Source organism: Pseudonaja textilis, chromosome 4, assembly GCF_049901715.1.
Source record: "Pseudonaja textilis isolate UNSWEBS1 chromosome 4, rPseTex1.2, whole genome shotgun sequence".
Taxonomy (NCBI): domain Eukaryota; kingdom Metazoa; phylum Chordata; class Lepidosauria; order Squamata; family Elapidae; genus Pseudonaja; species Pseudonaja textilis.
Window position 1 is genome coordinate 10,213,855 of NC_141993.1, and position 18,598 is coordinate 10,232,452.

The window sequence follows — 18,598 nt, forward strand, 5'->3', positions numbered from 1 at the left end:
GTGTGTGTGTGTGTGTGTATGCATGTGTGTGTGTATGTATGTGTGTGTGTGTGTATGTATGTATGTATGTGTGTATATATATATATATATATATATATATATATATATATATATATATATATATATATATATATATATATATATATATATATATATATATAATGTTTTCTGAGGTTATACACACACATACACACATATTTATATTTTATAGATAGATAGATAGATAGATAGATAGATAGATAGATAGATAGATAGATAGATATAGATATAGATATAGATATAGATATAGATATAGATATATGCAGCCCCCTCCTTCTTGCAAGGGTATGGCCGCTCATTCCGGAGCCCAGTCGCTCCCCCGTCCTCCTGCAGCCTGCAAATGCGGAAGAAGGGCAGCTCCTAATCGCCCTTAGCGCCCTCCAGTGGGAAGAGGAACTACGACTCCCAGCGGCCCCCGCGAGTGTGCCGGTGTTCCTGCCAGCTGGAGGGGCGGCCGGGTTTTGGAAGCCGCAGCCGGACGAAGCCAGTACGGAAGCCCGCCTTCCTCCGGGCCATATCCCCCAAACAGGACGCTCCCCCGAGACGTCAGGGTGACGTCAGCCGTGGCCGGAGGCCAATCGGAGAGGGAGCTTGCAAGCGAAGTGTTTCCGCTTCATTAGAAGCGACGGTGACGCTATGTCTGCTTGGCGATTGGTGGCGGCGGCGTAGTGACGTCATGCCTGCTTGGCGATTGGTGGCGGCGGCGGCCGGCGCGCGAAAGTGACGTTGTGGCAAGCGGAAGCGGGGCCGAAGAAGAGGAGAGGGGAGAGAGAGAGAGAGGAGAAAGAGAGACGCCCGCGGGGCGGCGGGGAGTCCCGCCTGGCGCCGCCGATGTCCCCGCAGCCGCCCATGGAGGCGATGGAGGCGCCGCTCAACCTAGTGAGGGCCGCGGGCCGGGCGAGCGGGAGGTCCAGCCGGCCCGGGGCTTGCTCCGTGGCCGGGCTCGAAAGCCGTCCGCTGGGCGGGACCCGAGAGGCGGGGGAGGCGCCTCCCTCCCGGGAAACGGGGCTCCGGAGCAGCCCCTGGGCTGGTGCTCCCGGGAGGGTCCCGGTGTGGCGGAGTCTGCCCGGGGGGGCCCTTCGCTCTCGAGGCGCTTGGGCAGGCAGGCAGGCAGGCGGCTCTCTCCGGGGGTCTCCCTCCCCCGGGGGTCCCCATGCCTCCGGGGAGGGGGCGACGGGGCCAGGAGTGCCCGCAGGCTGCCCGGTCGGAGAGGCTCCTGTCCTGGGCCCCCCTTTTTGTGGGAGGGGGGGTGTTCCGCTAGGCTACCCAGGTGATGAATCGGGAGACATCCCGACAACGGCTGGGGATGGGCGCATTGTCCGGGCGCCCAGTTTTGTCACCTTTCTCCCTCCCTCCTTTTCTCCTTCCCTCCCTCCCTTTCTCCTTCCCTTTCTCCCCTCCTTTCTCCCTCTCCCTCCCTCTTTTTCTCCTTCCCTCTCTCCCCTCCTCTCTCCCTCCCTTTCTCCTTCCCTCTCTCCCTTTCCCTCCCTCCTTTTCTCCTTCCCTCTCTCCCCTCCTGTCTCCCTCCCTTTCTCCTTCCCTTTCTCCCCTCCTTTCTCCCTCTCCCTCCCTCTTTTTCTCCTTCCCTCTCTCCCCTCCTCTCTCCCTCCCTTTCTCCTTCCCTCTCTCCCTTTCCCTTCCTCCTTTTCTCCTTCCCTCTCTCCCCTCCTGTCTCCCTCCCTTTCTCCTTCCCTCTCTCCCCTCCTCTCTCCCTTTCCCTCCCTCCTTTTCTCCTTCCCTCTCTCCCCTCCTCTCTCCCTTTCTCCCTCCCTCCCTTTCTCCTTCCCTCTCTCCCTCCCTCTCCCCTCCTCTCTCCTCCTCCTCTCCCTCCCTCTCTCCATCACTCCCCTCCCTCCCCTCCTGTCTCTCCTCCTCTTCCTCCCTCTCCACCTATCCCTCTTTCTCCCTTTCTCTCCCTCCCTCTCTTGCTCTCTCCCTCTCTCTAGTATCCTTTTACTTTTCTTGTTTTATTCTGCTCCTCCTGTCTTGTGAGCCATTTTGCAAGTTCTCTTAGCCTTGTGCCCAGACAGCGGGCATCTGGGCAGGCGATCCTTTTACCTTCTTTGGTAGAAAGCAAGTCATGTACATGCCATCCCAAGGGCGGGGGGTGGTGGTCAGTTAATCTGCAGCTCTGTCTCTCTTGTTAGAGGCACTCAAAGCAGCCACCTGCTCTCCCGGTGCTTTAAAGGTTTGGGCTTTTTGTAGGCTCATCAGCAAAGCAGGAAAGCTGACCACTTGCTGGCCGTGGGGAAGTATGAAGAGGCTGTTTCCTGTCACCAAAAGGCAGCAGGTGAGCGAGCCATTGTGGACATTTGCTCGAATCCCCCAGACATCCTTGTTAGGACAGAAGTTAAGTCAGCGCAAAAGGGGGTGGTAAGTAGGCGAGATCCTTACTGGGTCAGGGGTAAGGATCACAGTGCAAAGTTGGCTGGTGGTGAAGGCAACGGGCTGCAGACCTGGAGACTGGTAATTCTAGTCCCACCTTTGGCTTGACTGGCGGCTAGGTGACTTTGGCCAGTCACTCTCTTTCGTCTCAACTCGTCTCAACGGGTTGGTTGTTTTGGGGAAAATAAGAGGAGGGAGGTGTATTAGCAATAGTAATAGCACTTAAGATTTATATATAACTTCATGGTGCTTTACAGCCTTCTCTAAGCGGTTTACAGAGTCAGCCTCTTTTGCCCTCAACAATCTGGGTCCTCGTTTGACCCATCTCAGAAGGACGAAAAGCTGAGTCAACCTTGCGCCTGGCGAGATTTGAACTGCCAAATTGCAGAGCAGGCAGCAGAAGTAGCCCTGCCGTACTGCAATCTAACCGCTGCGCCACCAAGGCTCTATTAGCTGTGTTTGCCACCTTGAGTTATTTATCAAAATAATAAAAGGGGGGTATAAATGAAATCAAAATAAAAAAGTGTGTCATTGGAACCAGAATCACAGTTCTTACAGGGAATCGACAGTTAAGTCCGTTGTCCTAAAGCTTCCAGTTGAGAGCGGTGCAGGTCTTCTCGGAATGATGCTGGTTAAAGGGGTTGCAGAAAGCAGTTTGGCTGCCAGAGTTATATTTCACATATAGCTTTTAAGATTCACAGTGTGATTTTCCATTCACTTATCAAAAGTTGCCATGTTGGGCGGGCGGGGGAAGAGACCCCTTTTAAACGAAGAGGGCACCTTTCGTCCTGCCTTGGGCTTTCCGTCAAGGGGCTGGAGAAGCCCCAGTCGGACCAAAGTCCCCCATCCTCCAGTTCGCTTTAGGTGGGGGTGGGGGGGAAGGAAAGGGCAGCTGCGCAAAAGCGGCCCCTCTAAACCATGTCACCATTTTGTGTCTCCTGCAGCATACCTTCAAGAAGCTATGAAGCTGACTCAATCAGATCAGGTGAGGCTCCCCTCCTCAATGGCTGCTCTCGGCAGTGAACGGTCCCTTGGTGTGACTCTGATCCCGGCCAGGAACCTGGGCTGCAGTTGATGCTGTTTTGGGGGTGGGTGGGGATTGGGGACAGGCAGTGGTGGGATTCCATTTATTTTTACTACTGATTCTGTGGGCGTGGCTTGGTGGGCGTGGCTGGTGCCAGCTTCTCCAAAAAGGAAGGCCAGCCTTTCTCAGCTGCAGTCTGGACGGAAAGACTGGCTTTATGTGCTGCCATTGCTTGCTTGGCATACAGATACAGATTAACAGAGTTGGAGGGGACCTTGTAGATCATCTAGTCCAACCCACCTCCCAAGCAGGAGGCCCTACACTATATCTGACAAATGGCAGTCCAGTCTCTTCTTGAAAGCTTCCAGTGATGAAGCTCCCACAACGTCTGAAGGCAACTTCTGTTCCATGGGTTGATTGATCTCCCTGTCAGAAAATTCCTCCTTATTTCCAAGTTGAATCTCTCCTAGTTCAGTTTCCATCCATTGTTCCTTGTCTGGCCTTCAGGTGCCTTGGGAAATAGCTTGACCCCTTCCTCCTCTCTGGGGTAGCCCCTCAAATATTGGAAGACTGTTATCATGTCTCCCCTGGTCCTTCTCTAGACTAGCCAGGCCCAGTTCATATGTTTTAGTCTCCAGTCCCCTTAATCATCCTGGTTGCTCTTCTCTTTCTAGAGTTGCAACATGTTTTTTACTATGGTGACCAAAACTGGATGCAGTATTCCAGTATACATGAAGATGAATTTTAAATAAAAGAAAAAGGGGATAGAAGCCAGATTTATGATTTATTGTTCATGTATAGAAAAAGCTTGTGTCTAACTCAACTTGGCATTGTGGAAAAAAAACGTTTATTCCCTGATTCAAAGCAATGGCTTTATTCTTACAATGCAGATGTATTGATATTTTATCCCCAACTGGCTTCTAAAACTGGAGTTACATTGCACCAGCTGGCGGGAGCTTGAGAACTTGTGGTTCTTCGGATGCCAGAACTTGTTTTATTCCCCGAGTAGCGGATAAAGGCGGCTTATCCTTTTGTTTCTCGGCAGGCCCAGTTATCCCTGGAATTGCAAAGGGAGAGTCACCTCAAACAGATCCCCCTCATCCAAGAGCGATGGAAAAGAACAAAAAGGGACGAAAGGTTAAAAGCCCGCCCTCTGGCGGACAGAGAGAGCGTGGCCCACGCGCAGAGCTCTTCTAAGCCCTCCGCCGAGGAAGCCGAGGACCAACATGGGACACCTGCCAGCCTTAAGTGCAGGCCCTCCTCAGAGGAGGCGAAGGGGTTCCACAGGGTCTTGGACAGGGATCCGGACACGCTGCTCTTTCTGCTTCAGAAGAGGAAGGAGCCTCCCCTGGACGTGGGCGTGAAGAACAGGCCTCCCAAGGACGACAAGATGAAGATGGAAGAGCAGGCCACCAAAATTGCACTCCTGGAGCAGCACGTGGAGATGCTGTTTGCCGAAAACGAGAGGCTGAGGTGGGAGAACCGGCAGTTAAAAGCCGAGAGAGCCAGGCTGCTGAAGTCTCCCCTGGACAAGGAGCTGGATGCAGACGCTGACTTTGTGGAAAAGTCGGAGCTGTGGGGCCTCCAGCAGCTTTCGGAACCTGCCGCCTCCGCCACCAGCCCCTGGCAGAAATTGGCGGTCAGTGCCGGGAAGGGCAAGGACATTCCCATCCCCAGCCTGCCCCCCTTGGACATTCCCTCCCCGGAGTTCCCACTGGTGGAGCTCTCGGAAGATCTCCTGAAGGGGCTCATGAACAACTAAGGGAGGACGACCACTGGGGGTGGACTCCCCCTGCGCTTTGGGGAGGGGACGCTGCTGGGGCAGGGAAGAAACCCTAGTGACTTGGTCACTGAACAAAAAAAAAAAACACATGCTTGATGAATTGGGTGAAGCAAAAGCGGCGCCATTTACCATCGTTGGTAAAAGCTGGGTCCTTCGTTCGTTCTTCAAGCCGGAGGACTGAAGGAGGGAGCCACATACTCTCTTGAGTATTCTTTGGGTGTCCAGGATCTCTCTCTCTATGCCATAAAATAAGGTGTAAATCCTATGTGGCACACGGGTAACAATTTTGGCAGTGCAGGGCACTTTCGATCCTGCCTCGGGTTTGCCGCTTCTTTTCATCATGCACAGACAGTATAGCAAACAATTCTTGCTTCTCTCCCTCCCGTAGGATGGGTCTGTGTGCCACACACTTTGCACCCCTCTCTCAATAGGTAGCACGTCAGCCAATCGGGAGTAAAGCTAAATTTCCAGATATTTTTTCCAAGGACCCGAATGTAATCCTGCCGAAAATATTTTGATTTGTTTACATAATCAGGGTGCTTCATAATGTGTTTTCTGTATATGGAACAAACATTGTTCTAAACAAATAGGTAAGAATAATTGTTGGTGCATCATAGGAAGGCAGAGCTGACAAAGAATAAAATGTTCCAGGTCTATCTTGAATCATGTCTTCCTTCTTTTCAACGCGCAAGTATTGCGTTTCGGAATTCCAATACTGAACACAACAGTAGCCTTACGCAGTAGGATGTTTGAAGGTGTCATGCCCTTGTTGGAGGGACTCGGAGGGAGAGATTGAGGAGCTGACAGGGAGTGGGAGTGTGGCTCTGGGTGGCTGTGGAAGAAATGAGGGAAGAGCACAGTCCGGTTGGGCATTCAAAGGAAAACCCAGGGCTGTCCCCTCTTCATCCTAAGGCCCGCAGGGAGCAACGTGGCTTACGGGAGAGGAAAAGGCCCTGATCCCTTTCATTAGTTGCAGCTGGGAGAACAGGATATAAGTGGGGCATTTTAAATAGCTCTTTGCTGGAAGCAAAGAGTGCTTTATCTTGGTTGAGGCTTATCTGGGTTTTGGCATTCTCCCAATTGTGGTTGCTGCGTTATCTTGTGGAAGTCTGCAATTTATCATCCTGGCCTGCCGTGTTAATGACTCCAGTGTGGTTTGTGTTGGTTTTTTTTTTACTTCTTATTATTTTTACTTTTGGTTCAGACTGCATTTACTCTCTTCGTAGACTGTTTTTGGAAGAGTTGATATCAAAGTCAAGGATAATTGGACATTGGGGCCCAAGTTGGAGGCATTAAAGGGAAGGCCTCCAATAAAGTAACACAATGTTGCCAGCCAATCAAGATACAAAAAGAGCCAAAAAACAGACAGAAGATATTAGAAACACCAATCAAGCGGAACACAGCAAACTCCAAGACCAATAAACACAGACCAAGACTCCCAACCAATCAGGGTGAAGAAAAAACCATTCTGGCACAGCAATAGGCTGCCCCAAATTTAAATCTGAAACCACTGTAAAAGCCTGACTCACAGATGAACACTATACAGAAGCCTGATGATGGCAGATGAGATTCTGCCGAAACGTTGCTACAACTTTAAAAGCACAACTACAATGACGTGGGAAAATACCCGAACAAAGCTGAATGCCATACATGTAAGTACCTGCGAAAACTTAAGAATGAATACACACACACACACACACACACACACACACACACACACATTTAATCATCCTTATTTACATTTTCCAACATTCTTGGTATTGTTTAAGTCTCATGATCACAGATGTCCTCTAAACAGCTCTTTTCAATCTTAAACCCTTCCTTTTGTCCCCACCAATAGTAAAATCTATTCCAAATTATATAATAGTCCAATTCATCCTTATTTTTCATCTCTAGTGTTAGCCTATCCAGAGGAAGAGACTTAAAAAATAATTTTTTTTTTCCTGGTGTCTTTTAATCACGTATATAATTTAAACTGTATTTTTTTCCATTTTTCCCTTTTTTTCCCTGAAGCATTTATTTGTTTTGCGGGCTGACTGTATTTGGCACATCTCCTCCAGGAAGTAAAGGTTTTTTTTTTTTTTTAGTGCGATGTAGACATTCCTGCCAGCGGTTTGATAAGGTAGCTGAAGCTACCATTTGCAAAGAGAAAATCTTTTTCTGCCATTACAGTATTTACTTCTAATAGATAAGCCGGTGCAATGACACGAAGGCAAAAATTGCGGCTGACGAAAAAGGCTGCGGCAAGGAAAAATATTTTCTTTTAGGCAACACATTTAAAAACGTTGGCAGGGAGCTTTTTCTGATGTCTTTAATTCTCTCTCAGGAAATTGCTGGAGTCTTGGGGATAAAAGCCCAGCAAAGAAAACACACTCCTCTTTTGAGTAGCTTTTAATAACCGTCTGTAGAAATCATGGCTCTTAAATCGTACAAAATGCATTTATAAAAAGGACACGTATTCCTTCCAAGGCAAACAAAACAAAAACCCCGTTCCCTTGTCCCCGTTGTATGCCTTTTTAGTATGATTGTGAAATGGAGTGAGGAACCTCATCAGAAACGGCTGCTTCAGAGGTCAAGGTGGAAGTCCAGCAGCTGGAATTCTTTCTCCAGAGGGAAACTGTTTTCATCCAGGACAAAATGGCTCCTAAGGGTTAGAAGGTGGGACGCCTTGGAGTCGGTGAGCAGAGAGTGGCAGAGATCAGCCACCAGCATCCCATAGGTGGTATCTGAAGAAGGTTCTGCAATGGAAGGAGAAGAGGACTTCACAACTTTTCCCGTCGGAGGCTCCAGGCCATGGGATGGAAGGGCAAAACGTGGAGGGGAAGCCTCTTCTTGGTTTTGAGGGGATTTATGGAATGTAAACAGATCACTATCCCTGGTCTGAGTTCAGAAATCCTTTCTCCAGGCTAACCCTGATCCAGAAAATGCCGGCGGGAGCTTCTTAGCAATTCCTATACAGGTAGTCCTTGACTTAAGGCCATCACTGAATGCAACCAACCAGGAACCCTACAGATCAGGGGTCACCAACCTTTTGGACCTCGGGGACCACCAAATTCATAATTTTAAATCCCATGGACCAGAGACCCTGGGAAAATCCCCCCAAAAAGTCTGCAGGAAAATTCCCCACCCCGTTTTCCTACCAATCGATTGTTCTTTATTTGGGATTGCAGGATACCGTCCCCAACTCCGGGCGGAGAAGAGAGAGAGAGAGAGAGACTTTTGGCTTTATGCAAGGAAAGCAGCAGAAGCAGCAGAGGTCTTTCTATCTCTCCCCCAAACTCCGCCAGAAATGAATCTTTGCTCTTGGAGCAGGAGGCCTTGCAGGGTCCCAAAGACTCATTTCTGGCGGAGTTTGGGGGAGAGAAAGAAAGACTTTTGCTGCTTTCCTCACTTGCAGACAAAAGCAGAAGAAGAAAGAAGTGGAAAGAAGCACCCTGGTGGCCAGGTGAAGTGCGAGGGGTAAGGGGCAAGTTCTCCCCCTCCGCCCTTTCCCCCCTCCCCTCACTACCTCATGTTGTTCGCAATGCAATCGACACAAGACTTGTGTTCCCGCAGGCCATGTGGGCAGCACAGGCTTGTGTTCCCGCGCAGCCTGGATTAATTGCTTTGGGGATTGCATTCCTCTGCAGACCACCAAAGTTTTCTCATGGACCACCAGTGGTCCCCAGCCCACTGGTTGGCAACCACTGATCTATAGATCTTTGGCATGACAGCTCCCATCATCCTGAGCTGCAAGGCAGAGCTAGAGGGCACCGCGCTAGGTTGAGTCATGTCTTGATCTTTGAATTCCAAAGGTGCTTTTTTTCCCAAGAGGCAACTTTCTGGGGTTTTTTTTTTTTTGGAAGACATTTCACTTCTCATCCAACATCTTAAAAAAAAAAAAACCCAGAAAGTCCATTACCTCTTGAAAAAAAATATTTTTGGGGGGACAACCATGACCTGGATGACTGATAATCTTCAAAGACATTTGAGATGGAGTGTGATCTGATGACAGTGGCCAAGGAAGATTTATTACAGTGGGCTCCTTGGTGCTCTCTGAGCTTGGTTATTTTCTTGCACACATTTCATTACCCAAGTAGGTAACATCATCAGTGCTAGAAGGGAGTGGGTTTTAGAGGGAGGAGGATTGTGAAGTCCTTGGTGCTCTCTGAGCTTGGTTATTTTCTTGCAGATGTTTCCTTACCCAACTAGGTAACGTCATCAGTGCTAGAAGAGAGAGGGAGGTTTGCTCTCTGCTTTTAGAATTATTATTTGTCGCTTCACAAACTTGCAGTTAAGGGATTACGGACCAAAAAACCTCCACCAAGTTACACCACAGAGTCCCAAGGTATTACCTACGGCCTTCTTCAGCCATTCGGCGGGAATGTTAAGGAATATCTTCTCCATCAGTTCGGATCTCACCCGAAGAGAGATTTCATAGTCCCCCTCCTCAACAGTCATCACAGCAGGTCTAAATGAAGAAACAGAAAGGAGGGGAAAACTTAGCGGAATTTCAATGAAATGTTTGAGCTTTAAATCATACACTACGAGATACTATCGTCTCCAATACATATTGTTTATTTCAGAGTGCGGATCACGTCATCCCCTTTTCTAATCTTCTGACAGACAGAGTCAGTGGGGAAGTCAGACGTACTTAACAACCATGTTACTAACTTCGCCGCCGCAGCGATTCACTTAATGCCAGCGGCAAGAAAGGCCGTAAAGCGGAAGAAAACAATGGTTTCGCTTAGCAGCAAACACTGCTAAGGGCTGCCCGTGTTCAACTCCCTCTGACTTTGGAAACCCCAAAGGAGCAGGTGCTCTACCCAAACCTGGTTCCAAGGAAGCAAACATGAGACAAAGGTAACAGCACAACCTTTTAATGATTCTTTATGAATCCCGTTCCTTCACGGTTAAAAGGCTGCTTCAAACCAATTAGCTCCAATAAGAAAGAGCCTTGCCAAGTTTTTGCAAGTCTGCCAAGAACAACAGATAAAGTTCCTAAACCATAAATCAAAGAGTCTCAACTCAGATATTCTAACGCCCACCAGGCTCGAGTATCAAACTTCTCTGCCTTCTGCAAAGAACTGCAGGTTCTCAGCTGGCTTTTATCTTCTCAGGGAGGGGCCATTACCTTGCAGCCTTACTCCCGAGTCGCCTGTGCTGCTGCAGCTGCTCTTTCCTTCGAGCAGCCCTGCGCGCATGTCCAGTGGACACAGGCTCCTCGGGATCACTGCTGCCAGCCTGCACAATCCCTGAAGGTAGCACTCCACTCTCTGATGGTCCTGCCTCCATCGGGCTCAATCCCGCAGACTAAACTAAACAGCAGCAAAGTCATGGAACAATAGAATAGCCTTCAACACCCACCCACCCCCAATCCATTCAGAAAGTGAACGTAATTTACTCAAGCCTTGAAGGCCGAGCTATTTTGCTAGACTTTCTTTAAATAATACGCGATGCAACTATTGGGGAAGGTTCGAACTATCAAGGGGAAGCTGCCAGGAAGTTTAGCAGTTTTAGTTTTTCATCTTCTGCCTTTTTTTCCCGTTTACCTGTAGAAGGTTTTGACTTGGTTCAAAGGTAAGCAGGTAGGGCACTGTTTGTAGATCTCGTTGTCATCCGTCTCTCGTTCACGGCCACATTTTGCACACCCCTTGTAGGTGATCAGGGAAAGAGAAGCGAATACGTGCTCCAGGGAAGTATCGGCGTCAAAGACCAGCTGGGACAGGGAAGCATCTGTAAAGCTCAGCTTTGAAACACAGGCCTTCACTTGGATTGTTCCTATGAAAACCACAAGAATGAAACATTTGTTTATATATTTGTCTTGTTAAGTAAGGATGAGAAAGTGTATAGCTATTTAAACACACACATACATAATGTATAACTATATACACAATATATAGTGTATATTTTACTTGTTGAATAAGGATGAGAAAGTGTATAACTATTTATGTAAGGGGAGGAGAATTTATCATTAAAAAATAAATTATTTTCCTTTACAGCATCCAGTCAGGGTGATTTTTTTTAAAAATCTATACATATAAAAGCAAAATACCACTGATGCATCATCACAAAATCTCCAGAACCGTAAAGCCTACAAACTTGAAACTTGGCCCATATGTTCTTCTTGGCTTCTAGGGGCTCGCTAAGAAAGGATTTTTCCAAATCACCATCAGAGCATTAGTAGTTCGTATATTATTATTATTAACACGCTGTGATGCTAAGGAGTTCTACTCCCCCCCCCACACCTGAAAAGAAATCTCTTCCAAATGCAAAACACAAGCAGAGGAGAGGAGTTTCAGTTTCACAGCAGCAAACAGCTTTAGTACAGAGCAGTTGAGCTAAGCTATGCCCAGGCTCCTTGCTGTCTCCTCCTTGCTCACACAGCGAATTCTCTTTCAGTTTGCAAACAGCCCTCAACTCTCTGACACACTGACAGGATGCTAGCCAGATGAATACCAATGGATGCTGGTAGGTAAAGGCAGAATTTTTTTCTCCTTATTTTCCTCCCCCAAACCTAAGCCTGACCACATAGTTGCGTAGCGAAGCACAGGTGTCGAGTTAGTGTTTAATATTAGATGTTTGTGTCATTTCCACCCCTTTTTCTTTACTACACATTTTGTTATTGTTGTTACTGTTGGATATATGGTTTTTTTTCTGTTTTTTCCCTCTGTCTTTCCGGTTGCAGCCCACCACGGTTTGTAGTACAGCGAGGTTTAAGATCAGTGGTGACGGTTTGTCCAAATAGACCCAAAGGACAACCATGCTGGGCTGATGCTCACACATGTTAAGACTTCATTCTTGATCATGCCACGGCTGGGTCAAGTCAAGAGCACAGAGGATGATGTGTTTGACGAGCCATCATATCTCTGCAGTTCCCTGTCGGTTATAAACTTTCTCAAGAGAGTTTTGAGCCTGGTTTTGAGCTGCAATGCTTTTTGTCTCCAAATTCTTTGGAAGTGAAAAGGAAGCAAATTTTGTCCTGTATCTAATCGGGCTGAGCCAAATAAAGTATTCAAATAAAGAATAATGCAGTACTGCAGGCTACTTCTGCTGCCTGCAATTTGGCAGTTCAAGTCCTACTAGTCTCAAGGTTGACTCAGCCTTCCGTCCTTCCGAGGTGACTCAGATTGTTGAGGGCAAGAGACTGTGACCTTGTAAACTGCTTAGAGAGGGCTGGAAAGCACTGTGAAGCAGTATATAAGTCTAAGTGATATTGCTTCCTTCCTTTCCTTCTTTTTCTCCCTTCCTTTTCTCTCCTTCTTTCTCTCCCTCCCTTTTCTCCTTTCTTCCTTCCTTCTCTCCCTCCCTTTTCTTCTTTCTTCCTTTTTTTCCCTCCCCTCCCTCCCTTTTCTCCTTCCTTCCTTCCTTCCTTCCTTCCCTTTCTTCCTGTCATGGTGGTGCAGTGCTTAGAATGAAGTCTTGCAGGTTGAGTCTGCCCACAGCCAGAAGTTCAATTCTTACCGGCTCAAGGTGGACTTAGCCTTCCGTCCTTCCGAAGTGGATAAAATGAAGACCCAGATTGTTGGGGGCAAGAGGCTGACTCTGTAAAACCGCTTAGAGAAGGCTGTAAAAGTACTGTGAAGCGGCATATAAGTCTAAGTGGCTATGGCTATTCAAGAGTTATATTAAGCCACGGGGATGTCTTAATCCTGGAGGAGGAATAAGAATCTCACCTGAACTTTTTTCTTCTAGATGGGAAGCCAGGGTGGTCATCTTCATCAACTCTTGGACCTTCCTTTCAAACTTCCCTCTGAAGGCCTCAGCTCTTTCATCATCATCGAAAAGGCACTCTAGGACCGACCAAGGTGTGGTGTGCAATTCCAGGTCACCAGAGACCGGGTTGTGTTTGACAAAGAGATACTTAAATTCCCAAATATGATCTAGGGAGGAAGAGAAAAGCATTCGGATCAGTGAAGCTTTGGACAAAATACTCCACAGTTTTTTTTTTCCAAAAATAAAATAGCAGATAATAAAGAAGACACCAGCTGCAAAATCTTTTTTTTCCCTCCCTACTTTCCATTCAATCAGGTCTGGCATTTGGAGACAGCCTGAAAGTGCCCCTGTGGTACTCTTGGCAAGGTCTTTCAGAAGTGGTTTTCCATCACTCCTTCCTAGGGCTGAGGAAAATTATCCGGCCCAAGGGACCCCAAGTGGCTTCGTCCCTAAGGCAGGACTAGAACTCACCGTCTCCTGCAGTGGTGAGAGTCATTTTTTTTTACTACCGGTTCTGTGAGCGTGACTTAGTGGGCTGTTGAGGCTGCAACAGTTGTGTAAGTGTGAACAACGTGAGAAAAGACCCTTTTCTCAGTGCCGTCATAACTTTGAACGGCCCTGTCACTAAATGGATTATTGTAAGTTGAGGATTACTTGTACTCACTCGCATTTTCCTATTTGTGACAATACTAACTGAATTATATTTTCAGCATACAGTTTCTACCCAGCTTGGGGCAAACTTCTTTTTTTGTGGGGAATGACAAAAGTGTCAGGGCTCCAACCGATCCACCCCCATTCAAATCGTAAGTCTCTAGCCGCATCTCTCAAGAATAAAAACAAACACTGATTTATTAGAAGTGGCCATATTGGTGTTAGCTGGATGCAGCCGACACTAAAATGCATCATTCCTTTCCCCCTTGACCTGGTCTTCCCCCCTGGAAGTATAATCTCCATAGCCAAGGTTCATCAATCACATTCTCCGGTAATATTCTTGCCCACCACAATTTTGGGCTGCCAGGGTGATTATCTAAGCACTTGAGGAATGCACCGTTCCCCCCCCCCCACTCCCTTTCTGCTGGCAGCTAAAAAAACCAAAGGAGTATCTTTTTAGTTGACAGAAACCAGTGGAAGAAGCAACATTACGGCTCCTGGTCCTAATTAAGGGCCTAGACCAGGGATCTCCAAGCTTGGCAACTTTACGACTTGCGGACCTCAACTCCCAGAATTCCTCAATGCTGTCTGGAGAATTCTGGGAGTTGAAGTCCACAAGTCTTAAAGTGGCTAAATTTAGAGACTCCTGCCCCATGTATCTCGATCTTGGCTATATCTTGATCTATAGGCCATGAACCTAAGAATACAGAATCTGTTTCAGTGGGTGGCTGTATAATAAAAGTTAACAAAAGCATGAAATAACAATAGCCGAAATAAAATCCCAGCCATTCGAGTCATTGCTTAAAATTCTGGGCGTTGTTTTTAACATGAATGAACTTTTTCACTGTCTGGGGTGCCTGCCTCTCTCCTTCTTTTGAAGAGTCTGTAGAAGGAAAGCTGACTGATGTTGAAACAAAGGAGGATTGTCTGCATTACTGGCTTCTTGCATGGTAGTGTGATACAGCCATGGGCCTAACAGTATTTGAATGCTTGTTTTACCTTTTTTCCTTTGGAGCTGAAGACACTGGGCTGCTGCATCACCCCAAACGACCAAAGCATAAGGTTGTCCCTTGATTTGTTCCACCGTTAAGATGATTTTATTTTGCTTTTCTCCTTTAAAACTATACGTGGATTCTAAGGTTGAAAAAATGGGAACAAATAAGCATGGTTTACTTCCTTCTGTGATGATGTCACCCGTCCCTCTGTGCTTGTAAGGACTGGGAACTTGGTTTGACGCCACAGTGGTACTTTGGTACTCAATGTTAATTGGTTCTGGGATGCACGAGGGGTACTAAAAACAAGCGCCAAGCAAACCTAGTGATTTACCTTTGTTTTGGCTGGGAAAAACTTTCTGTCTGTCCTTTTTCCTACGTCCTACTACCTACCTTTGCAGCCATCCCCTTCTCTTCCTTTTGCAACACGCCAGGTAACAAAGAAACTATGAGTACCGGGACAATATTTTCACATCAAAAATGTGTCAAGTTCCAAATTAAATGAGTTTTAAAGCAGTTGAATACCAAGATACCGCTGTAATTTTATTCAGAGAACAACAGCATGAAGAATTAGTTTAGATTAATAGGTTTGCAGCTCGCAACCCCTTACCTTACACTCCAAGACGTCACGTTAAATAAAGAAATGCTCTGATTTATGTTTATGTTAAACATAAATACTTTATGTTAAAAAAAAAAAAGATTTCCATGTGGAATTTGAAGGAATGAGATTCAAGGCTTTAATAGGCAGAGGGAAGAGGTAGCTATACTTCTCTTCAATTTCATTAACAGATTCTGTTACATTTAACATAATTAATGTAACAGATGTTACATTTTCAAAACAACCAAATTTCAAAACCAGGATTCCCATGAATGTTTATAATTAGGCTTTCAATCTATTTAACGGGTAACTAATGCTTTTTCTTTAGTATTGAGCCACACTGGCACAGTGGTCATAGTGCAGTATTGCAGGCTACTTCTGCTGACTGCCGGCTACCTGCAATTTGGCAGATCCAATCTCACCAGGCTCAAGGTTGACTCAGCCTCCTTCCCAGGTGGGTAAAATGAGGACCCAGATGGCTGGGGGCAACAGGCTGACTCTGTACACTGTTTAGAAGGGCTGTAAAAGCACTGTGGAGCAGTAAATAAGTCTTAAGTGCTATTGCAATTGCTGTTTAGAAATTGCAGAAAACATGCAGTCTTCTGAGGCTTTCCAGTTAGGACTGAGGAGCAAGCAGTTTACTTATGTTAATATGGAGAGCAAGAGAGGAAAGGTCCAAAAATAATCCATAATTCTGGACAGCCTTTGATTTCACAAAAACAAAACATCTCTCTTTATCTAAGAAGTTAATTATTAATGTTAATAAAGGCTGATGCTAGACACAATTTCTTCATATCGTTAGTATCACATCAACCCCCAGAAAAGGATGTTGTGAAATCAGAAGAATGTCCCTCACAAAGAGCTGGACTCAAGAGTTTGGCTGGTATTTTTTTTAGAGAAGGCATGCAGGAAAAAGGGAGTTACAAAATCTATGAAGCTTCTTGGATGAGAAGTGAAACGTCTTCAAAGAAAAAACACCAAGAAATCCAGTTGCTTCTTGAAAAAACACCTTTGGGACAACCATGACCTGGATGGTTGAGAAGACATACACAATCTATAGTTTTCAGCAATTACATCTCTAATCACTCTGCTAAACAAATAATTCCCCCAACATTGTCCAACTATTGACAAAGTCTGCACTACTATCACTATTAATCTTCTCATCACTCCTTATCGCTCATCCTCTCCCACTTGTGACTGTATGGGTGTAACTTTGTCGCTTGTATCCTTACGATTTATATGGACTGTTTCCTAGTATGATTTGATTGCTTATTGTACCCTATGACTATTGTTAAGTGTTGAACCTGATGATTCTTGACTCTTGATGAATGTATCTTTTCTTTTATGTACACTTAGAGCATTTACACCGAGAAATTTCTTGTGTATCCAATCATACTTGGCCAATAAAGAATTCTAATTCTAATTCTATTCTATTCCTACTCCTATATTTTTATTCCTATATTCTATTCTATTCCTATAATCTAATCTTATTCCTATAGTCCTGTTCTATTCTATTCTATTCTATTCTATTCTATTCTATTCTATTCTATTCTATTCTATTCTATTCTATTCTATTCTATTCTATTCCATTCCATTCCATTCCATTCCATTCCTATAATCTATTCTTATTCCTATATTCTATTCTATTCTATTCTATTCTATTCTATTCTATTCTATTCTATTCTATTCTTATTCCTATATTCTATTCTATTCTCTATTCCCTTCCCTTCCCTCCTATCCTATCCTATCCTATCCTATCCTATCCTATCCTATCCTATCCTATCCTATCCTACTCTACTGTATTCTCTACTCTCTATTCTATTCTAATACACTTTTCCACCGCCATGCCATGCACCAAATTTGGGGCCTTCCAAGAAAGTCTAGGATTAGACATGCAACTCGCCTATCAGCACTGTGATGTTGATGATCCTCACCACCGCATGCACCAAAGTATCTGGTTTGAGCCGATTTAGAAGGACGTGAGGAACAAGGTCCAGGCTCTGACTTTGCCTTGGGGGCAGAGCTTGAAGAGGACCGTGCTTTGCAGAAACGTAGGTCAGCAAATCCTGGAGAAGACGACTGTCCACTATATGGGAGGCTTGGAGAAATAAAGAGATTTTTTTTTTATATGCACGTAATGATATTATCATACATTTCTTATTTAATTACATTCATGACCATTCTAATCAACCTTCTATATCACCGTGATGATGAACCAATGCAAGATTCTTCTGCCTGGAGTTTGTCAGTCCTCACCTTCCTTTGGATTAATAGCTGAACAGCTTCCAAGGTTGACCAGTTTGGTCGTAAAGGTGGATTGCAGCATCATTTCTCCAACCCAACGGTTCTCACAAACGACGACATCTGCAAGAAAAAAGACAAAGGAGATCCATCCATGGAAAATGCATTTTTGCCTTGGTGCCATTTGGTTTAGGGTTGTGCAACTCATTTTGTTCCTCATTGTCAGTGCAGTTCTTGGAATATTTTTATTTCACACTTTTTTAAAAAAAAATATCTGCATTTAAGGCAGAGATCTCAAAAACCTAAGAGAATCTAGAGGGCATCTGAAAGTCAACAGAAAAGTACATGGAATGAGTCTGTTTTAACCAAAGATGTCAAATGTTTTAAGAGGGTTGGGAAATGGCCTCAAAACCATTTACTCCTCCGTTAGAATAGAATAACAAAGTTGGAAGAGGCCTTGGTGGTCTTCTAGACCAACCTTCTACTCGGGCAGGAAACCTTATTTATACTATTTCAGACGAATGGTTGTCCAATCTCTTCTTTAAAATATCCAGTGTTGGAGCATTCACAACTTTTGGAGGTCCACTGATTAATTGTTCTGTCAGGAAATTTCTTCTTAGTTCTAGTTTCTTCTTAGTTCTTTGCTTCTTTCCTTGATTAGTTCCCATCCATTGCTTCTTGTCTTGCCTTCAGGTGCTTTGGAGAATAGCTTGATGCTACTCTCTGTGGCCACCTCTGAGATATTGGAACACTGCTATCATGTCACCCCAAGTCCTTCTTTTCATTAAACTAGACGTACCCTGCCATGCCCCTGGTGGAGACTGACTCTGAGGGAGAGGAGGAACAGCCGACAGGGAGTGGAAGTGTGGCTCCAGAGGTTGTGGAGGAGGCTGGGGAAGGGCAGAGGCTGGCTGGGCAGTCAGAGGAGAACCCAGGCCCATCCTGTTTCCATCCTAGGGCACGCAGGGAGGAGAAGATAAGGGAGAGACATGGTCTACTGGGGAAGAGAGGGCCTTGATCCTCTTCATGGGCTGTGGCTGTGACAACTGGATAAGGGGATGGACATGCGTACAGACGAGTGCTGGAAACAAAGTGTGGAAATATCTCTAGTTTATTGTTCCTCTCTGAGTTTGGTGTCTTTCCCAGTGTGTGTTCTGATATCTGTGGACATCTTCAAGCCCTTATCTTGC

General features: G+C 45.9%; 2 protein-coding genes and 1 long non-coding RNA gene across 10 annotated transcripts in view; 2 read left to right on the top strand and 1 right to left on the bottom strand.

Annotated features, from left to right (window-relative positions):
* Nucleotides 1-18,598, bottom strand: part of SHLD2 (shieldin complex subunit 2) — a 117,661-nt gene that overhangs the window by 73,333 nt on the left and 25,730 nt on the right. For 3 of the 5 annotated variants that reach the window (XM_087932207.1, XM_087932204.1, XM_087932208.1), the window contains exons 3-9: nucleotides 17,424-17,531; nucleotides 17,071-17,265; nucleotides 14,577-14,711; nucleotides 12,887-13,093; nucleotides 10,763-10,991; nucleotides 9,566-9,681; nucleotides 7,610-7,969 (exon numbers count right to left, since the gene is read on the bottom strand). In XM_087932207.1, coding sequence (XP_087788333.1) covers nucleotides 7,797-7,969; nucleotides 9,566-9,681; nucleotides 10,763-10,991; nucleotides 12,887-13,093; nucleotides 14,577-14,711; nucleotides 17,071-17,265; nucleotides 17,424-17,531 — 1,163 coding nt within the window. In that variant the 3' untranslated portion in view covers nucleotides 7,610-7,796. Of the gene's footprint in view, nucleotides 1-7,609; nucleotides 7,970-9,565; nucleotides 9,682-10,762; nucleotides 10,992-12,886; nucleotides 13,094-14,576; nucleotides 14,712-17,070; nucleotides 17,266-17,423; nucleotides 17,532-18,598 lie in introns of those variants that run through there. The other 2 variants (XM_087932205.1, XM_087932206.1) reach the window with 2 other exon arrangements.
* Nucleotides 605-5,894, top strand: NRBF2 (nuclear receptor binding factor 2). 3 transcript variants are annotated; one of them, XM_087932209.1, is made up of 4 exons: nucleotides 605-918; nucleotides 2,245-2,329; nucleotides 3,369-3,409; nucleotides 4,494-5,894. In XM_087932209.1, the coding sequence occupies exons 1-4, from the start codon at nucleotides 871-873 to the stop codon at nucleotides 5,208-5,210; spliced, it is 891 nt and encodes a 296-aa protein (XP_087788335.1). In that variant the 5' UTR covers nucleotides 605-870; the 3' UTR covers nucleotides 5,211-5,894. The 3 variants fall into 3 exon arrangements, with proteins under 3 accessions (XP_087788335.1, XP_087788336.1, XP_087788337.1); XM_087932210.1 differs by lacking the exon at nucleotides 3,369-3,409 and having other exon boundaries at nucleotides 759-918; XM_087932211.1 differs by lacking the exons at nucleotides 605-918; nucleotides 3,369-3,409 and having other exon boundaries at nucleotides 1,914-2,329.
* Nucleotides 11,609-13,158, top strand: LOC148125750 (uncharacterized). Of its 2 annotated transcripts, none has more exons than XR_015743405.1 (2): nucleotides 11,609-11,685; nucleotides 12,906-13,158. It is a non-coding gene; the product is annotated as an uncharacterized LOC148125750 (long non-coding RNA). The 2 variants fall into 2 exon arrangements; XR_015743404.1 differs by lacking the exon at nucleotides 11,609-11,685 and adding an exon at nucleotides 11,950-12,095.

Coding starts and splice junctions, on each gene's coding strand:
- NRBF2 (XM_087932209.1), top strand. CDS start 871: ATGTCCCCGCAGCCGCCCATGGAGGCGATGGAGGCGCCGCTCAACCTA. Junction 919..2,244: donor TGGAGGCGCCGCTCAACCTA/GTGAGGGCCGCG, acceptor GGCTTTTTGTAG/GCTCATCAGCAAAGCAGGAA. Junction 2,330..3,368: donor CTGTCACCAAAAGGCAGCAG/GTGAGCGAGCCA, acceptor TGTCTCCTGCAG/CATACCTTCAAGAAGCTATG.